General features: G+C 39.7%; 1 protein-coding gene across 8 annotated transcripts in view; it reads left to right on the forward strand.

The window, feature by feature from the left end:
- Positions 1–17: 17 nt before the first annotated feature.
- The window catches only part of CENPP (centromere protein P), a 169710-nt gene continuing 155294 nt past the window's right edge, over positions 18–14433 (forward strand). For 3 of the 8 annotated variants that reach the window (XR_011850380.1, XM_072128262.1, XM_072128268.1), the window contains exons 1-4: positions 290–440; positions 5671–5817; positions 6800–6948; positions 9357–9445. Coding sequence is in view for 7 of the 8 variants with exons in the window: in XM_072128262.1 (XP_071984363.1) it covers positions 403–440; positions 5671–5817; positions 6800–6948; positions 9357–9445 (423 nt within the window). In the remaining variant the exon portion in view is untranslated. The other 5 variants (XM_072128263.1, XM_072128264.1, XM_072128265.1 and 2 more) reach the window with 5 other exon arrangements.

Raw genomic sequence — 14433 nt, forward strand, 5'->3', positions numbered from 1 at the left:
GGAAAGGAAGGTAAAAGAAGACACACACGGGATCATACCATTAGCACCCGGTTTATAGGGGGGTACAAATATGTGTTTTTCTCGTCGGTCCTGTAACAATGTAAGTTTTGTACACCAAACGGGTTATTTATTTTGTATTTTATTGCTCGCTATAGATATTATAGGTTCTCAGGTTATAATTGTACTAGAAACAGGGACTTGTGCTTTTTCTTCCCCGATATTGCGCGCAGTCTGCACACAGAGTAGAGCGCGCTGAATTTGAACTGTGAGGGTTGTGAGGTAAGTGCCGGCGGTGGTGAATGAGCCTAATAAATGTATACGAGAGGCGTTGTCTAGACCGTGGGATATAATATTGGTTGCGCCTAGGCGTTAATGGCGGGAACGCAAGGGAGAGTCATATAAATGACAAGAGGGCGGAGTCTGCTGTGTGAGGAGATATGGCACGTATAGACACCTTTAACCCCTTATCACCAGTAGTTGTTTTCAACTTTTCAGGGCCATAACTTTTGTGTTTTTCTGATGTCTGATCTGAGGGCTTATTTTTTTGCGAAAAGAGTTCTTCTTTTCAGTCGTATCATATTAAAGCGCATAACTTATTTTGATCACTTTTAAGAAGATTTTTTGTAATGGTGTTTGATGAAAAATTGTATATTATTATTATTATGTATTTTTGTGTTTTTTCAATATTGATTTTGATTTATTGTTCAGTTTAATACTGTGATACCAAATATGTACTTTTTTGTGTTTTATATACTTTGTTGCATTTTATGTGTAACTGGGGAGATTATGGGACTTTTAATTATTATTAGTATATATTTTTTAATTTTACACATTCCATATTTGGGCTTGAACAATCGTTCATCTGATCGATTGTTCAAGCCCTTAAAGGGAACCTGTCACCAGGAGACCCATTTTTAGCACTCCCCCAGTCCCCACAGAGCATAGTACATACGTTGCCAAAGTGTTTTTGTATAAAAAAAATAGGTTTTACAGAAAAAAAAGATATGTCCTCTCATACCTCTCATTAGCATCTGCTGTGTGACTAGGCAGTTGCCAATTGGGAGGGGCTGGAAAGGAGCAGTTCCCCCCCACCCTTGGGAAACATGTGACCTTTTCAAATATATGAATAACTCCCCTCACTCGGGATTGGCTGTAGAGGAGCAGGGGGCGTCGCTAAGACCATTGATGGGTGTTTTCATATATTTGAAAAGGTCACATGGAGAAGCTGTTTCCCAAGGGGGGACTGCTCCTTTCCAGCCCCTCCCAGTGGACGACTGCCTAGTCACACAGCACATGCTAATGAAAGGTACAATATAACATATCTTTTTTTCTGTAAAACCAATTTTTTATACAAAAACACTTTGGCAGTGTATGTACTATGCTCTGTGGGGACTGGGGGAGTGCTAAAAATGGGTCTCCTGGTGACAGGTTCTCTTTAAACTGCAATACACTTGTATTGCAGTGTACAGTACAAGTAACTGAGCATGCCAATATATCTGATATTCTTTTTATATCTATTGCTATTTGTCTATTTCTGTCCTTTGTTGGCACAGTGACAGGAACGGTAATTTCAAGCAGGGTTTGTAAAAATTCTGCTGCTTTTTGGACAAGGACAAGCGGCATATACCAGGATTCTTAAGAGAATTGTAGAGAAGAGAGAGTAGATGTAGAGTAGATGAGATTTCTTCCACTCCATGTTTTGCCCTCTCATTAACCCAAATGCCACCGTTATTTAGCAATTGAGTTTTTTCTCCCCTCTTTTCAAAATCCATATTTTATACATAGAGCTATGTGACAATGTACTTCTTAGTGGGGCCTTTTAATATCCATTGCAGATTTCCAAATGTAGCTATTTTGCATGGAAAAAAACACATTTGTGCCATTTTCTTGTGGCCTCTGTTGACATACGATACGATCACATGGATACCAAATTTATGTAGTTATCATTCTAAAAGATTAAAATCTTTTGTACAGAAACATTTATTTGTTTCTCCATAGTCTCCAATACATTGTTCATACTTCGTGGACATGTGTTTGGTGTAATTTTTTTTGTTGGATACAGGCAGTCCCCGGGTTACATACAAGATAGGGTCCGGAGGTTTGTTCTTAAGTTGAATTTGTATGTAAGTCGAAACTATATATTTTATAATTGTAGATCCAGACAAAAAATTTTTTGGCCCTGTGACAATTGAAGTTTAAACATATTTTGCTGTAATGGGACCAAGGATTATCAATAAAGCTTCATTACAGACACCTTACAACTGATTATTGCAATCTGGGACAATATTAAAGCATTCAGAAAGCTTCACCAGAGGTCAGAGGGGTCTGTCTGTAACTATGGGTTGTCTGTAAGTGGGGTGTCCTTAAGTAGGGGACCGCCTGTAATCTGTTTCCATTGCTACTGTTTTGAGGACCATAAAACCTTTTGATCAATGTGTGGAAAAATGGTGATTTGTATATTTGGAAGTAATTTTCTGTCTGGAACATTAGTTCTTACATTTTGTTCCAGAATTTTGGGATTTAGCTCCTACTGTGTAAAGGTCTCCAACTTATGGACACCCGATTTACAGACCAGCCCTACTTACAGAAGCACCCCTCTGCCCACTGTGACCTCTGGTGAGGCTCTCTGGATGCTTTACTATAGTCCCAGACTGCAATGATCAGCTGTAATGCGTCTGCAAGCTTTGATAATCCTTATTCCCATGACCGGGACAAAAAAAGAAATGTTGTTAAAATAATAAAATATACCAGTTCCAATTTACAACTTAAGTACTAACCTAAAGAACCTATCTAGCAGGTAATCCGGCTACTACCTGTACAGCAACACTACAGAATATATTGCTCATCTGTAACACTACTGCACCTTGAGGTCACAGTAGAAGGAAATGACTGTGAGCTGCTGCATTGAAGAAATATTTTGCTGATTGGCTGAGGAAGAGAAATCTTATATGTATTGATATGTACAAGATTTTTTTTCAAGCATTTTTACAAGAAATTGCCTGTTCAGGAATCTATGATGTCTGTACATATGTTATTGTGTTGTTTGTGGTTTAGTGAACTAAAGAAAAGGGGATGTCTCATCTCTTGCCACCTCAGTCCCCAGAAACTTAAAGTCCTATATAAGTTCACACTACCATTCAGATTTCCGTTTCTAGCTTTCACTTTAAAAAGTAAAGAACGGAAATTGAATGAATTCGTTAGAAATCCCATTGAAATCAATGCTATTTTGCCATCCATTATTCTTCCAGTACAGCTTGCAGTACTTTTTTTCATAAAAATTTTTTATAACGGATGATGCCTAATTATCATAACTAAAGATGGGCAAATCGGTTCTAACGATTCTAAATTTGTTTAGAATTTCAGGAAAACTTTGATTCGTCACGAATCCGAAGTCAACAGCGATTCGTGGGAACGAATTTCAAATTTTTTTTTTCCGCCCTTTATTATTCCGCCCAGTGTATTCTTCACTGTATGGCTGTATGATTCACTGTATGGCTGTATGATTCACTGTATTGGGGGGGGGGGGGGTAGTGTCCCTCACTGTATGGGTAGGGGGGGGTTAGTGTCCCTCACAGCATCAGTAGGGGGGGGGGGGTTAGTGTCCCTCACTGTATGGGTAGGGGGGATAGTGTCCCTCACTGTATGGGTAGGGGGGATAGTGTCCCTCACTGTATGGGTAGGGGGGGTAGTGTCCCTCACTGTATGGGTAGGGGGGGTAGTGTCCCTCACTGTATGGGTAGGGGGGGTAGTGTCCCTCACTGTATGGGTAGGGGGGGTAGTGTCCCTCACTGTATGGGTAGGGGGGATAGTGTCCCTCACTTTATGGGTAGGGGGGGTAGTGTCCCTCACTGTATGGGGGGGGGGGGTAGTGTCCCTCACTGTATGGTGGTAGGGATACCACATTTGTATAGGGTTTTATGTTTTCATACATTTACAAAAATTAAAACCTCCTGTCCAAAAATGTTTTGTCCTGTACAAAAATGTGGGTGGTGTCATTTTTTGCGACTTTTGACGACTTTTTCATTGCTATCATTTTAAAGACTGTGCGTCTTTTTGATCACTTTTTATTGAATTTTTTTTGATCCCACATTGTAATGAATACCCGAGGCTGTCATGGCGACGGATCGCCACTCCCCGACGACGTCACGGGGAGCAACGATCCTCTGCATCATTTTGGAAGCCGGCGACCATCGGAGGGTAAACACCCTTGATAGATGCTAGCACCGATCGTCAGTGTTACCGGTAAGTCTTTGCAGCAAAGACTTACCGGCTATGGAGAGGGCTCAGCCCGTGAATCCTCTCCATGCACCCAGAATGTGACATACCGTTACGTCACATGCCGTGATTCGACTCGGTTTGAATTGAATTTTCTCTGAAAACTCGGAGAACCCGGTCGAATCGAATTTTGATAAATTTGCTCATCTCTAATCCCCCAACACTAAATATATTATCGTAATATGCCATTAGAATGCATTGTCCCTATCCCTTCATTGTCCCTCTACATGCCTGTAAACTCAAACTATCAGGTCCTAAAAATGTATGCAAATGGCCTGAGATGGCCCCACTCAAGTCATTATCATATTAAGCAGTCCTGCTTATTCATGAGTGGGAGGCACATCCACAGTGCTTAACTGACAGCCTGTATAATGATGTGACACTCCTGGTGCTGGCGGCCACACCCCCTGCAGCCTGTGTGTGTATGAGATACTCCTATATACAGAACTGACATCCTGTATAATGACGTGACACTCCTGGTGCTGGTGCCCGTGTCCCTGTGTATGAGATACTCCTATATACAGAACTGACATCCTGTATAATGACGTGACACTCCTGGTGCTGGTGCCCGTGTCCCTGTGTATGAGATACTCCTATATGCAGAACTGACAGTCTGTATAATGAGCCTTTAACACTTTTGGTGCAGGATGCCTTTATGTACTTCCTGGTACTACAGGTGCCCCCTACAGACTGTATGTATGAGATACTCCTATACACATAAATGACAGCCTGTATAATGATGGGACACTCCTGGTGCTGTCACCCCCTGCAGCCTGTGTGTGTATGAGATACTCCTTTACAGTTTTTCTTAAGACGAAAAAATAGAGATATATAGATCGAAATAGTTAATATATAAATAGGTAATGGATTATAGATAAATGTGAGGTGTAGAGAAATATAGCTAGGCAGATAGAAAGGAGAGATCCAGAGGTGGATCGATAGGTACATAGATAGAAAAGCGAGATCGATAGGTAGGTAGAAATGAGACATCTATAGATGAGATCCATGAGGCATTATCTAGGGTACATTTACACAAAACACGTCAGAGCTGGAGAGAAGGAGGGATGAGCACTGTTCACTGTTCTTCCCTCTCCACAGAGAAGCGCCAGCGCTGTAACATGACAAAATATAGGTGCGGTGAGACAACGTGTGCTCACCACACTGTGACCGGGTGCCATAGACATCAATGGACACCAATGCTGATACACACCTCTTCTTTGTTATGTCCCTTTCCCTGGCACCATTCCTAAAAGTCATCTCTGTTATAGACAGGACCCTGCAACTGTATCCAACAGGGAATGTTGCATACATAGTAATCCGTCTAAGACATTTTCCAGTGTGTGAAACTGCATCTATAATGCTTGTACAGTTGTCAATGTGACTTTTTTTTTGTAGCATGCCAAAGATGGAGGAAAACCTTATTGAGAGGTGTGAAGATGCTATTACTTCGCTTAAGCAAGAACTTGAAGAGCTGCAAGAACAATATAAAGAAAATCAAAGAGAGATTGTCTTTCTGTCCAGTACCAACATCAACCAGGGATTGTTAGTAACAATAGTGTTTTTATCTTACCTTTAAAAAGAAGTGCTACCACTTTAATTGCTTGAACGTTTTACATATGTTAGGAGGTATGAGATGTTAGCCATACACTAAAGTGCTATAGATCACTAATCTCTCCCATTGGAGTAGCATTTCAATCTAAAACATTTATTTACCCTGCACATGATTTGCATCTTAGAGAATACGACTGTTTTGTAACCTTAACCTTTAAAAAGACTCTTTCAACAGATTTTACCCCATTAATCTACTAGCCCCCTCAGGTAGGGTATGAAAAGTCCTTTCTACAATTCCCCTCTTGTGACATCTCGCCTGCTTATCTATAAGCAAAAATCTCCTTCAAATTCATGTAAAAATAAGCAGTCATATTTGCCTGAGATGAGCCAAGCTTAGAGGCTTCAGGCAGAGTGTCACATCTGATGCCCCTTTACCCAAGTTCTTGAGTACCTATAAGCATACTTTTTGTGTCAAATTTTAAAAAAAATCTACCATCAAAATTTAATGTGATAAACCAGGGACACTAACTCATACATCCAGGTACCATGACTCTGGTAATCATCTTCTATTTGTTGTCCATGGCCTCCTTCCTTCCAATGTTCCTGAAGGCCTTTTGGGTTGTTAACAGAGTCCCTCAGTACTGCAGATTTAAAGGCTGTTATCATGAGCAGAACATGTCTCACCCACCCTGTTCTCTCTTGTCCTCCCTCTGCCTGTGTAATCGAGCAGCAGCACAAAGTGAAGGGGAAGGAATACTGCTGTGCTCATTGTAACAGCCTGTGAAGCTACAACATAAAGACCATAAAAACAAATTGTAGGAGCAGATGCAGACTGTGGGTGACCACAGCAACTTGTAAGGGACAATGCTTTATGTTACAAGATTCTGTTGGTAGATTTTCTTTAAGGTTAACCATCAGTAGACATTGTCTTAAGATACAATCTCCTTCATGTTTGTGTTTCCTCCTTATTTAGAGAGTCATTTTATGGGAAAAACATCAGTGATGATCCTAACATGAGAACTATACAGACAAATCTTGTGCATCGTGAACAAGAGATCCGTTTCTTTAATACAGTCAACGGGATTGAGCTCACAAAATACTTAAAGAAAACAGAAAGTAAATGTAAGTCGATTCTATTGCATTGCAATTGTTATGGGCTCAAAAAACTTTTTCCTTCAAGCTATTTAAAATTCTAAATTGCTTTTACTCTACAACCTTAGCTGGTTCTTATACAAACAGTACAAACTGCAGAGAACTATTCATAGAGTGTTTTCTGACCAAGAAGCTGCTGGATGGTGTATTCACGAACGTTCTCTCTATTATCTTGATGTAGGGTATTAATGGAGCAGTGTATGAATGTACCAAGATGATGCCTAATTTGCATTATACATTTTTGGAAATGAGTATACACAATGAATGATAAATACCATCAACTATCTCTTGTGTTAATGTGTGTAAAAATGGCAGTGATGACCAAAATGCAGGACAGGGCAGAACGTTAACACTATGTTAACATTGCAAATTCAAATTGCATCTGTATTTCTATATGCTTGAAAAGTTTAAACGTGTGTCAAAGTGTTTAACTACTAATGATCTATTTATTGTATTAGTCCTTAGTGTGATCAGCAGATAGTTATGGTACCAGTACACTGCGGTCTGAGTCATTACAACCAGAGGGCACCGTCTATAGTGCATTGGCTGTATGTTTTCACTGCAGACTTCTTTTATACAGGCGGTCCCCTACTTAAGGACACCCAACTTACAGACAACCCCTAGTTAAAGACAGACCCCTCTGCCCACTGTGACATCTGGTGAAGCTCTCTGAATGCTTTACTTCAGTCCCTGGCCTCAATGATCAGCTGTAAGGTGTCTGTAATCAAGTTTTATTGATAATCCCTGCTCCCATTGCAGCTAAAATTTTGAAAATCACTGGGGCCAAAAGAAATTTTTGTCTGGAGTTACAATTATAAAATATACAGTTTCGACTTGCATACAAATTCAACTTAAGAACAAACCGATGCACCCTATCTTCTACGTAACCCAGGGACTGCCTGTACGAGATAAACACACTTGTTCCTTTACAATTAAAAAGACCCCAATGTGTCAACTAGAAGTTAATTGTGAGAGTGTCTGATGTATAGAGAGACACTCACCATTCTCGTCCGGGTGGGTTTCCGTTAACACTAGACTATGTCGCAGTATACTTACTCTGTCGTATTCAGTAAGTCTCGGTCCACCTCGTCCGTCGGCATACAAGGGGCGTGGCTGTAAAGGTAGCTGTCTCTGCCCACTGCTGGAATTGGCTTCCACAGCGATGTATGGGCGGACCAGCTCACGCCTAGCTCCCCCTGGAAGGTTGGCACTTGGCTGCACCAACCAATGTCTGACCTCTCACCTAGCCCAAGAGGCGGAGCATGCTGAATATATCTTCCAGTGGCTACGACTAACGCACACCAGCGCCCACCATCAGGACGCCGGCCTTCTCTCTACAGGCAGTCCCCGGGTTACGTACAAGATAGGGTCCGGAGGTTTGTTCTTAAGTTGAATGTGTATGTAAGTCGAAACTGTATAGTTTATAATTGTAGATCCGGACAATTTTGGTCCCAGTGACAATCGGAGTTTAAACATTTTTTGCTGTAATGGGACCAAGGATTATCAATAAAGCTTCATTACAGACGCCTTACAGCTGAATATTGCAATCTGGGACTATAGTAAAGCATCCAGAGAGCTTCACCAGAGGTCAGAGGGGTCTGTCTGTAACTATGGGTTGTCTGTAAGTCGGGTGTCCTTAAGTAGGGGACCGCCTGTATGTCCGTTTTGTGCGTCTTGTTCTGTATGTGTTATAGGGAAATTACACCACAGTTTAGCGTCATCGCTCTATGTCTCCTGATGAGCCCATGCACCCTGGGCAAAACGCATAGAGCTTGAGATGATGAGATATGAGACTTAGTTGCTTGTAGCACGTCAGAGTTGATCTGTGGGCAGATGGTTTCAGGATGTAAAATACCATATCAACGACGGTCCGTCTGGCAACCTAACATAAGCTGCCCCTGTTTAACCCTAACGTCTTGCCCATGATTAATTTAAGTGAGCTCGCACTGCACGTTCGCCATGTCTCTAGACATACACAGCGTACAAAGCTCAGTGTATACTCCGCTCGAATGAGTGTCTCACTACGCATCAGACACCCTCACAAGTAACTTTTTGTTGACACATTGGGGTCTTTTTAATTGTTTTCATTAAAAGTTACATTTTATCCTTCCACTGACTACTCCAGTGAAACCCTTTTCAACATTATAGTCTCGGGTGTTTTACCAAGAAAGCTCTTCGGTGATTTCTTCCAGTTGATGTGGTCACCACGCTGTCACCACTGCTCTCAGCTGATCCGCTCTGGTGCAAGCTATCACAGCTTCTTCAACCATCTACTAAAGTTCTTTCCTATGGATTGGTCATTGCTCGAATGGCCTGGAATACCCCTCTAATATAAACTTACACGTAAAATAACATGTTCTTTTGTTTTTTTTGTGCAGCTGAGGAAGGAACCATTTTTAACCACAAGCTGGTGGGTTGTTGCCATTTTCTGTCATTTGAGTTGGAGTTTAAAACATTAGAAGAAAAGGTACGTATGTTAACAATACACACAGAATACTTGTAAGGTTATGTGTATGATGATTGTAATGCATTTCTAATCAAATATTCTCATTTACAATTGTCCAGAAACAAGACTTGTCAGCTCCATGTTGCACATGAACTTATTGTATTATTACAGCATCACCACCAGATGGCAGCAGTTTATTATGGTTTCTTTTGTAGAATTTTTTTTCCCTCTTTAACTCCTTAAGGACGTAGGCAGTTTATAGCTCAAGGCTCAGCCCCATTTTTTGGATTCTGACTTGCGTCGCTTTATATGGTTATAACTTTTGAACACTGTTACTTATCAAAACCATTCTGAGATTGTTTTCTCCTCACATGTTGTACTTCATTTTAGTGGTAAATGTTGGCTCATAAGTTTTGCATTTTTTTACAAAAAAAAGAAAAAATTATGAATTTTCGAAATTTGAAATCATTGCATTTTCAGGCTGATAGATTTATCACCTAAATAAGTTACTGAATAACATTTCCCATATGTCTACTTTACCGTATATACTAGAGTATAAGACGACCCTAGTATAAGCCAAGACCCCTAATTTTACCACCAGAAAGTGGGAAAACTTATTGACTCTAGTATAAGCCGAGGGTGTAGTATACAGCCAGCCAGCTCCAAGTAGTATACAGCCAGCTCCAAGTAGTATACAGCCAGCCCCCTGCTAAGCGCATTAAAAATTAACAACTTAAAGGAAACCTACCACTTGAAGTGGCAGGTTTCAGATGGAAATACCGAGCACCAGCTCAGGGTGAGCTGGTGCCGGAGCGTATTTTTGTTAGTGTTTTAAACCGCTGTATTGCGGTTTAAAACACTTTTTAAACTTTATAGCCGGCACAGGGAGGTACGCGCGCGGCGCTTACCATGCGCGCGGCTCTCCTTCACTTCCTATGTAGCCGCGCGCATGGTAAGCGCCGAGCGCGTACCTCCATGCGCCGGCTATAAAGTTTTAAAAAGTGTTTTAAACCGCGATACAGCGGTTTAAAACACTAACAAAAATAAGCTCCGGCCTGAGCTGGTGCTCGGTATTTCCATCTGAAACCTGCCACTTCTTCAAGTGGTAGGTTTCCTTTAATACTCACCCTCGGCACGGCTCGCGATCCACGGTGGCGGCTTCTGTCTTCTTTCTTCTCTAGCCGGCAGAGTCGCATCCATGCGACCTGCCAGCAGGCGCGCACTATGAAGCGCCGGTGTCACTACTGATTATGTCATTTTACATACTTATCATCAAAAAACCCTTTTAGGAAGATTGTTAACCCCTTGAGATCTTCATGGTACTTACATTAAAATGGAGGTGAAATTTAGAATGGTCAAATTGTGTTGGTTATGCATTCATTTAGCCATAAAATTTACACATTTCCTAAAGATAAAAAGAGAAAAGACCTCTTACAATATGTTATGCAATTTCTCCTGAGTACAGAGACCCCCCACATGTGGCCGTTACTTGTTTTATGCGAGCACAGCAAGGCACAGGAGGGAAGGAGCGCCCTGCAACTGCCAGGATTTTAGGTTCCACATTGGCCCCTTTTTGTAGCCTATTAAATTTTAGCTTTTTCATTATTGGGGCCATTTGGCGGCATTTTTTTGATGCTTTTTCCAGTGTTACCATTTTGGTGTTGGCATCCCCTATTGTTGAACATTTAGGAACTTATTTTTTGAGGGCAGGAGTAGAAAAGCATTAATTCTGTACTGGATTTTTTTTTTCTTTGGTGTTCACTGTATAACCTAATAATCATGTTATCTTTATTCTATGGGTCTATATGATTACTGGGATACCAGACTTGAATATTTTTTCTTACGTCTTACTAAATTTGCCATATACAACCCTAATGTGGGAAAATTCTTTGATTTTTGCATTGCCGTCTTCCAAGTGGCATAACATTTTTACTTTTTTTGGCTATGGAGGACATGCGGGACATGTTGTACTTTTCAACAGTATCATTCTGGAGTACATATGTTTTTTATCACTATTTATTGCATTTTTTTGTGGGATTCAATAGGTAAAAATCATAAATTTTTGGCGAGTTTTTTTTTACAGACGCGGTGATACTGTATATGTGGGGTTTGTGTTATGATTTAGACTTTAGATTTTGTGCATTATATGCTATGGGGCTTGTGGGCATTTTTATTGATTTATTACTTTATTTTTTATTGAAAAACTTTTTTTTTTTAACTTTTTTTTTACTATTTCCACCATGGGACATAAACAAGCAATCATCTGATTGCTTGTACATGCTAGTACTCTACAATACTAATGTATTGCAGGGCATTAGCAGTGTCAGCCTATGCACATGCATAGGCTAACACTGTGCCTTTAAGATCACATCATAGACTCCATATTAATGACACTGCCTTCAGGCATCTATGGGGTCCTGATCGTTTCAATCCATTTATTGAGGCTGTCTCGTTTCAATCCATTGATTACAATGTGCGATTTGCACATTGTAATGAATAAGGAGGAAAATCCCCATATACTGTCATACAGTAGTATGGCAGTATAGTAGGCTCAATCGGACAACCTAGGGGTATAGTACCCTAGGGAGTCTGAAAAATGGTAAAAGTAAAAATTAAAAAAAGTTTTAAAAAAAATATAATAAAAAAACCTAAAAATTCAAATCACCCCCCTTTCCCTAGAACTAAACAGAAAAAATCAAAAATACATTTTGTGAAAATGCCCGTTCTATCAAAATGTAATAAAAGGTTTTCACTGCATTTAACCCCGTAACGGAAAATGGCGCCCAAAGTCGAAAATTGCACTTTTTGCCATTTTAAAAAATATAAAAAAAATCAATAAAAAGTGATTAGAAGGTCGTACAGTCCTTAAAGTGGGAACATGGAGGCATACCGCCTGTGAATGAACCCTAAGAATGATTGCTGTTCCTGGTTCTTATAACAACCAACAAGTTGTAAAATCCAATTGTCACAGAGACCAAAAAAATTTTAGGAGAGGTTACAATTATAAAATATACAGTTCCGACAAATTCAGCTTAATAACAAACCTACAGGACCTATCCTGTACGTAACCTGGGGACTGCCTGTAATGCAACACAGAAGTATTGTAATGCATTGTATGATTATGAAATTGGCAAATATATACCCTATATAAGCAAAATAAAAGTAAAGAAAACATGAAAAGCAACTAGAGCATTGATTGGCTTTATATATATATATATATATAATATATATATATATATATATATATTTTAATATTATAATATTAATATTATATGCAAGTGCCATTATTGTGTTCAAAATATCTGAACAAATAAATATATACATATATCCTGTATGGTAAATGTAAAAAAGAATTTTTTGGTAATCCTAAACTCTGAACCAAACTTCTTGAAGATAAATTGAAATTAAAAGTAAAGATTTGTGGAAGGGCAAAAGTTTAAGAGGAAAAACTGTAATTGGCCTAGTCTTGAAGGAGTTAAACTAAATGACCATGTTTCACTTTTTTCAGTTTAATCACTTGAATTCCTGAAAGTTCCCAGCATGTTGTCATCTAAATGTTACACAACTACAGGGGTTGTTTGTGATAATAAACTTCTATTTAGGAAGCTTAAAAGCAACTTCAATAGGTTCTAGGAATTCCTGTATTGATTCTCACCTCACTCCTATTGTTTCATATGAATGTCATTACTATGTAATGTATTATTTGTATATGTTCCCCATAATCTGTAATGATGATGATTATTATACTTATTGCTATTATTGACATCAATATTCTTTATCCATGGCGCTTTTTTTATTTGTGAATGCACCTAAGAACCCCATAAAAAGGCAAAACTTGCAAAAGAAGAGAAAAATAAAATAGTGGGGTTGCTAAAAGTGGTAATAGGCACTTACCGTATACACTCGAGGATAAGCCAACCCGAATATAAGCCGAGGTATCTAATTTTGCCACCAAAAACTGTGAAAACCTACTGACTCGAGTATAAGCCTTGGGTGGGAAATGCATTGGTCACAGCCTCGTAGCCTGCCCCCTGTAGTATATAGCCTGAAAGAAATATGTACCGCATAAGCCAAGGTCCCTAATTTTGCCACAAATAACTGGGAAAACTAGGGTGGGAAATGAATTGGTCACAGCCTCTCCTCCCCAACCCCCCACACCTAAGTAATGCCCCATGCAGCCCCTCGGCGTATAAAAAATAATTAACTTACATACTCTCTTTCCAGCACTCCCTGATGCTCCCCGCGACTCCTCTTCTGTCTTCTCTCTGCATGTAACAACAAGCAGTGCGCATGGATGTGCCTCTGCCTGCTGGTACACAAAGAGAGAAGACAGAAGATGAGCTGCAGGGAGCAACAGGAGTGCTGCAAGTTGAGTGTGTAAGTTTTTATAATAAATATAAAATATATATATATATATCACTTGTGTATAAACGGAGGTGGGTTTTTTTTGTTTTTTTTTTGCAGCACATTTTTTGTGCAGAAAAACTTGGCTTATACAACAGTACATATGGTAATGGATAAAATTATAAGTTAAAGTCTCCTTGAAAAAATAAAACTGTATAAATTGTCATGATATGTAAAGCTTTTCCAGACATGACGTCATTTAAAAAATTGCATAGCAGAAAGTAAAAATTTTTACCATGAGTCACAAAAAGGTTAATGTCTTGTGTGAAAGATTCACTTTACCTGCCATAGCCTGACAAGGCTCTGCTACACTGTGACGTCCCTGATCTCTCTGATGATTGTCGGGAAGTTGAGCTTTCCTATTTTGACACTGTGGTGAGTGCTAGGGGCTTCCTTGCTGGTACAATACTCTATCGCAGTGATGGCGAACCTTTTAGAGACAGAGTGCCCAAACTACAACCAAAATCCACTTATTTTCCTGTGAAGTGCCAACATGGCATTTTAAGCAGTAACTTATTGATACCTGTTCTTCCACATCTTTCAATTGTATCGCCCCCCCTGAGGCAACAAATACATTTGAAAGAAGGAGAGCAAATTCAGACTCT

The sequence above is a fragment of the Engystomops pustulosus genome, chromosome 10 (genome assembly GCF_040894005.1).
Source record: "Engystomops pustulosus chromosome 10, aEngPut4.maternal, whole genome shotgun sequence".
In the NCBI taxonomy this organism is placed as follows: Eukaryota; Metazoa; Chordata; class Amphibia; order Anura; family Leptodactylidae; genus Engystomops; species Engystomops pustulosus.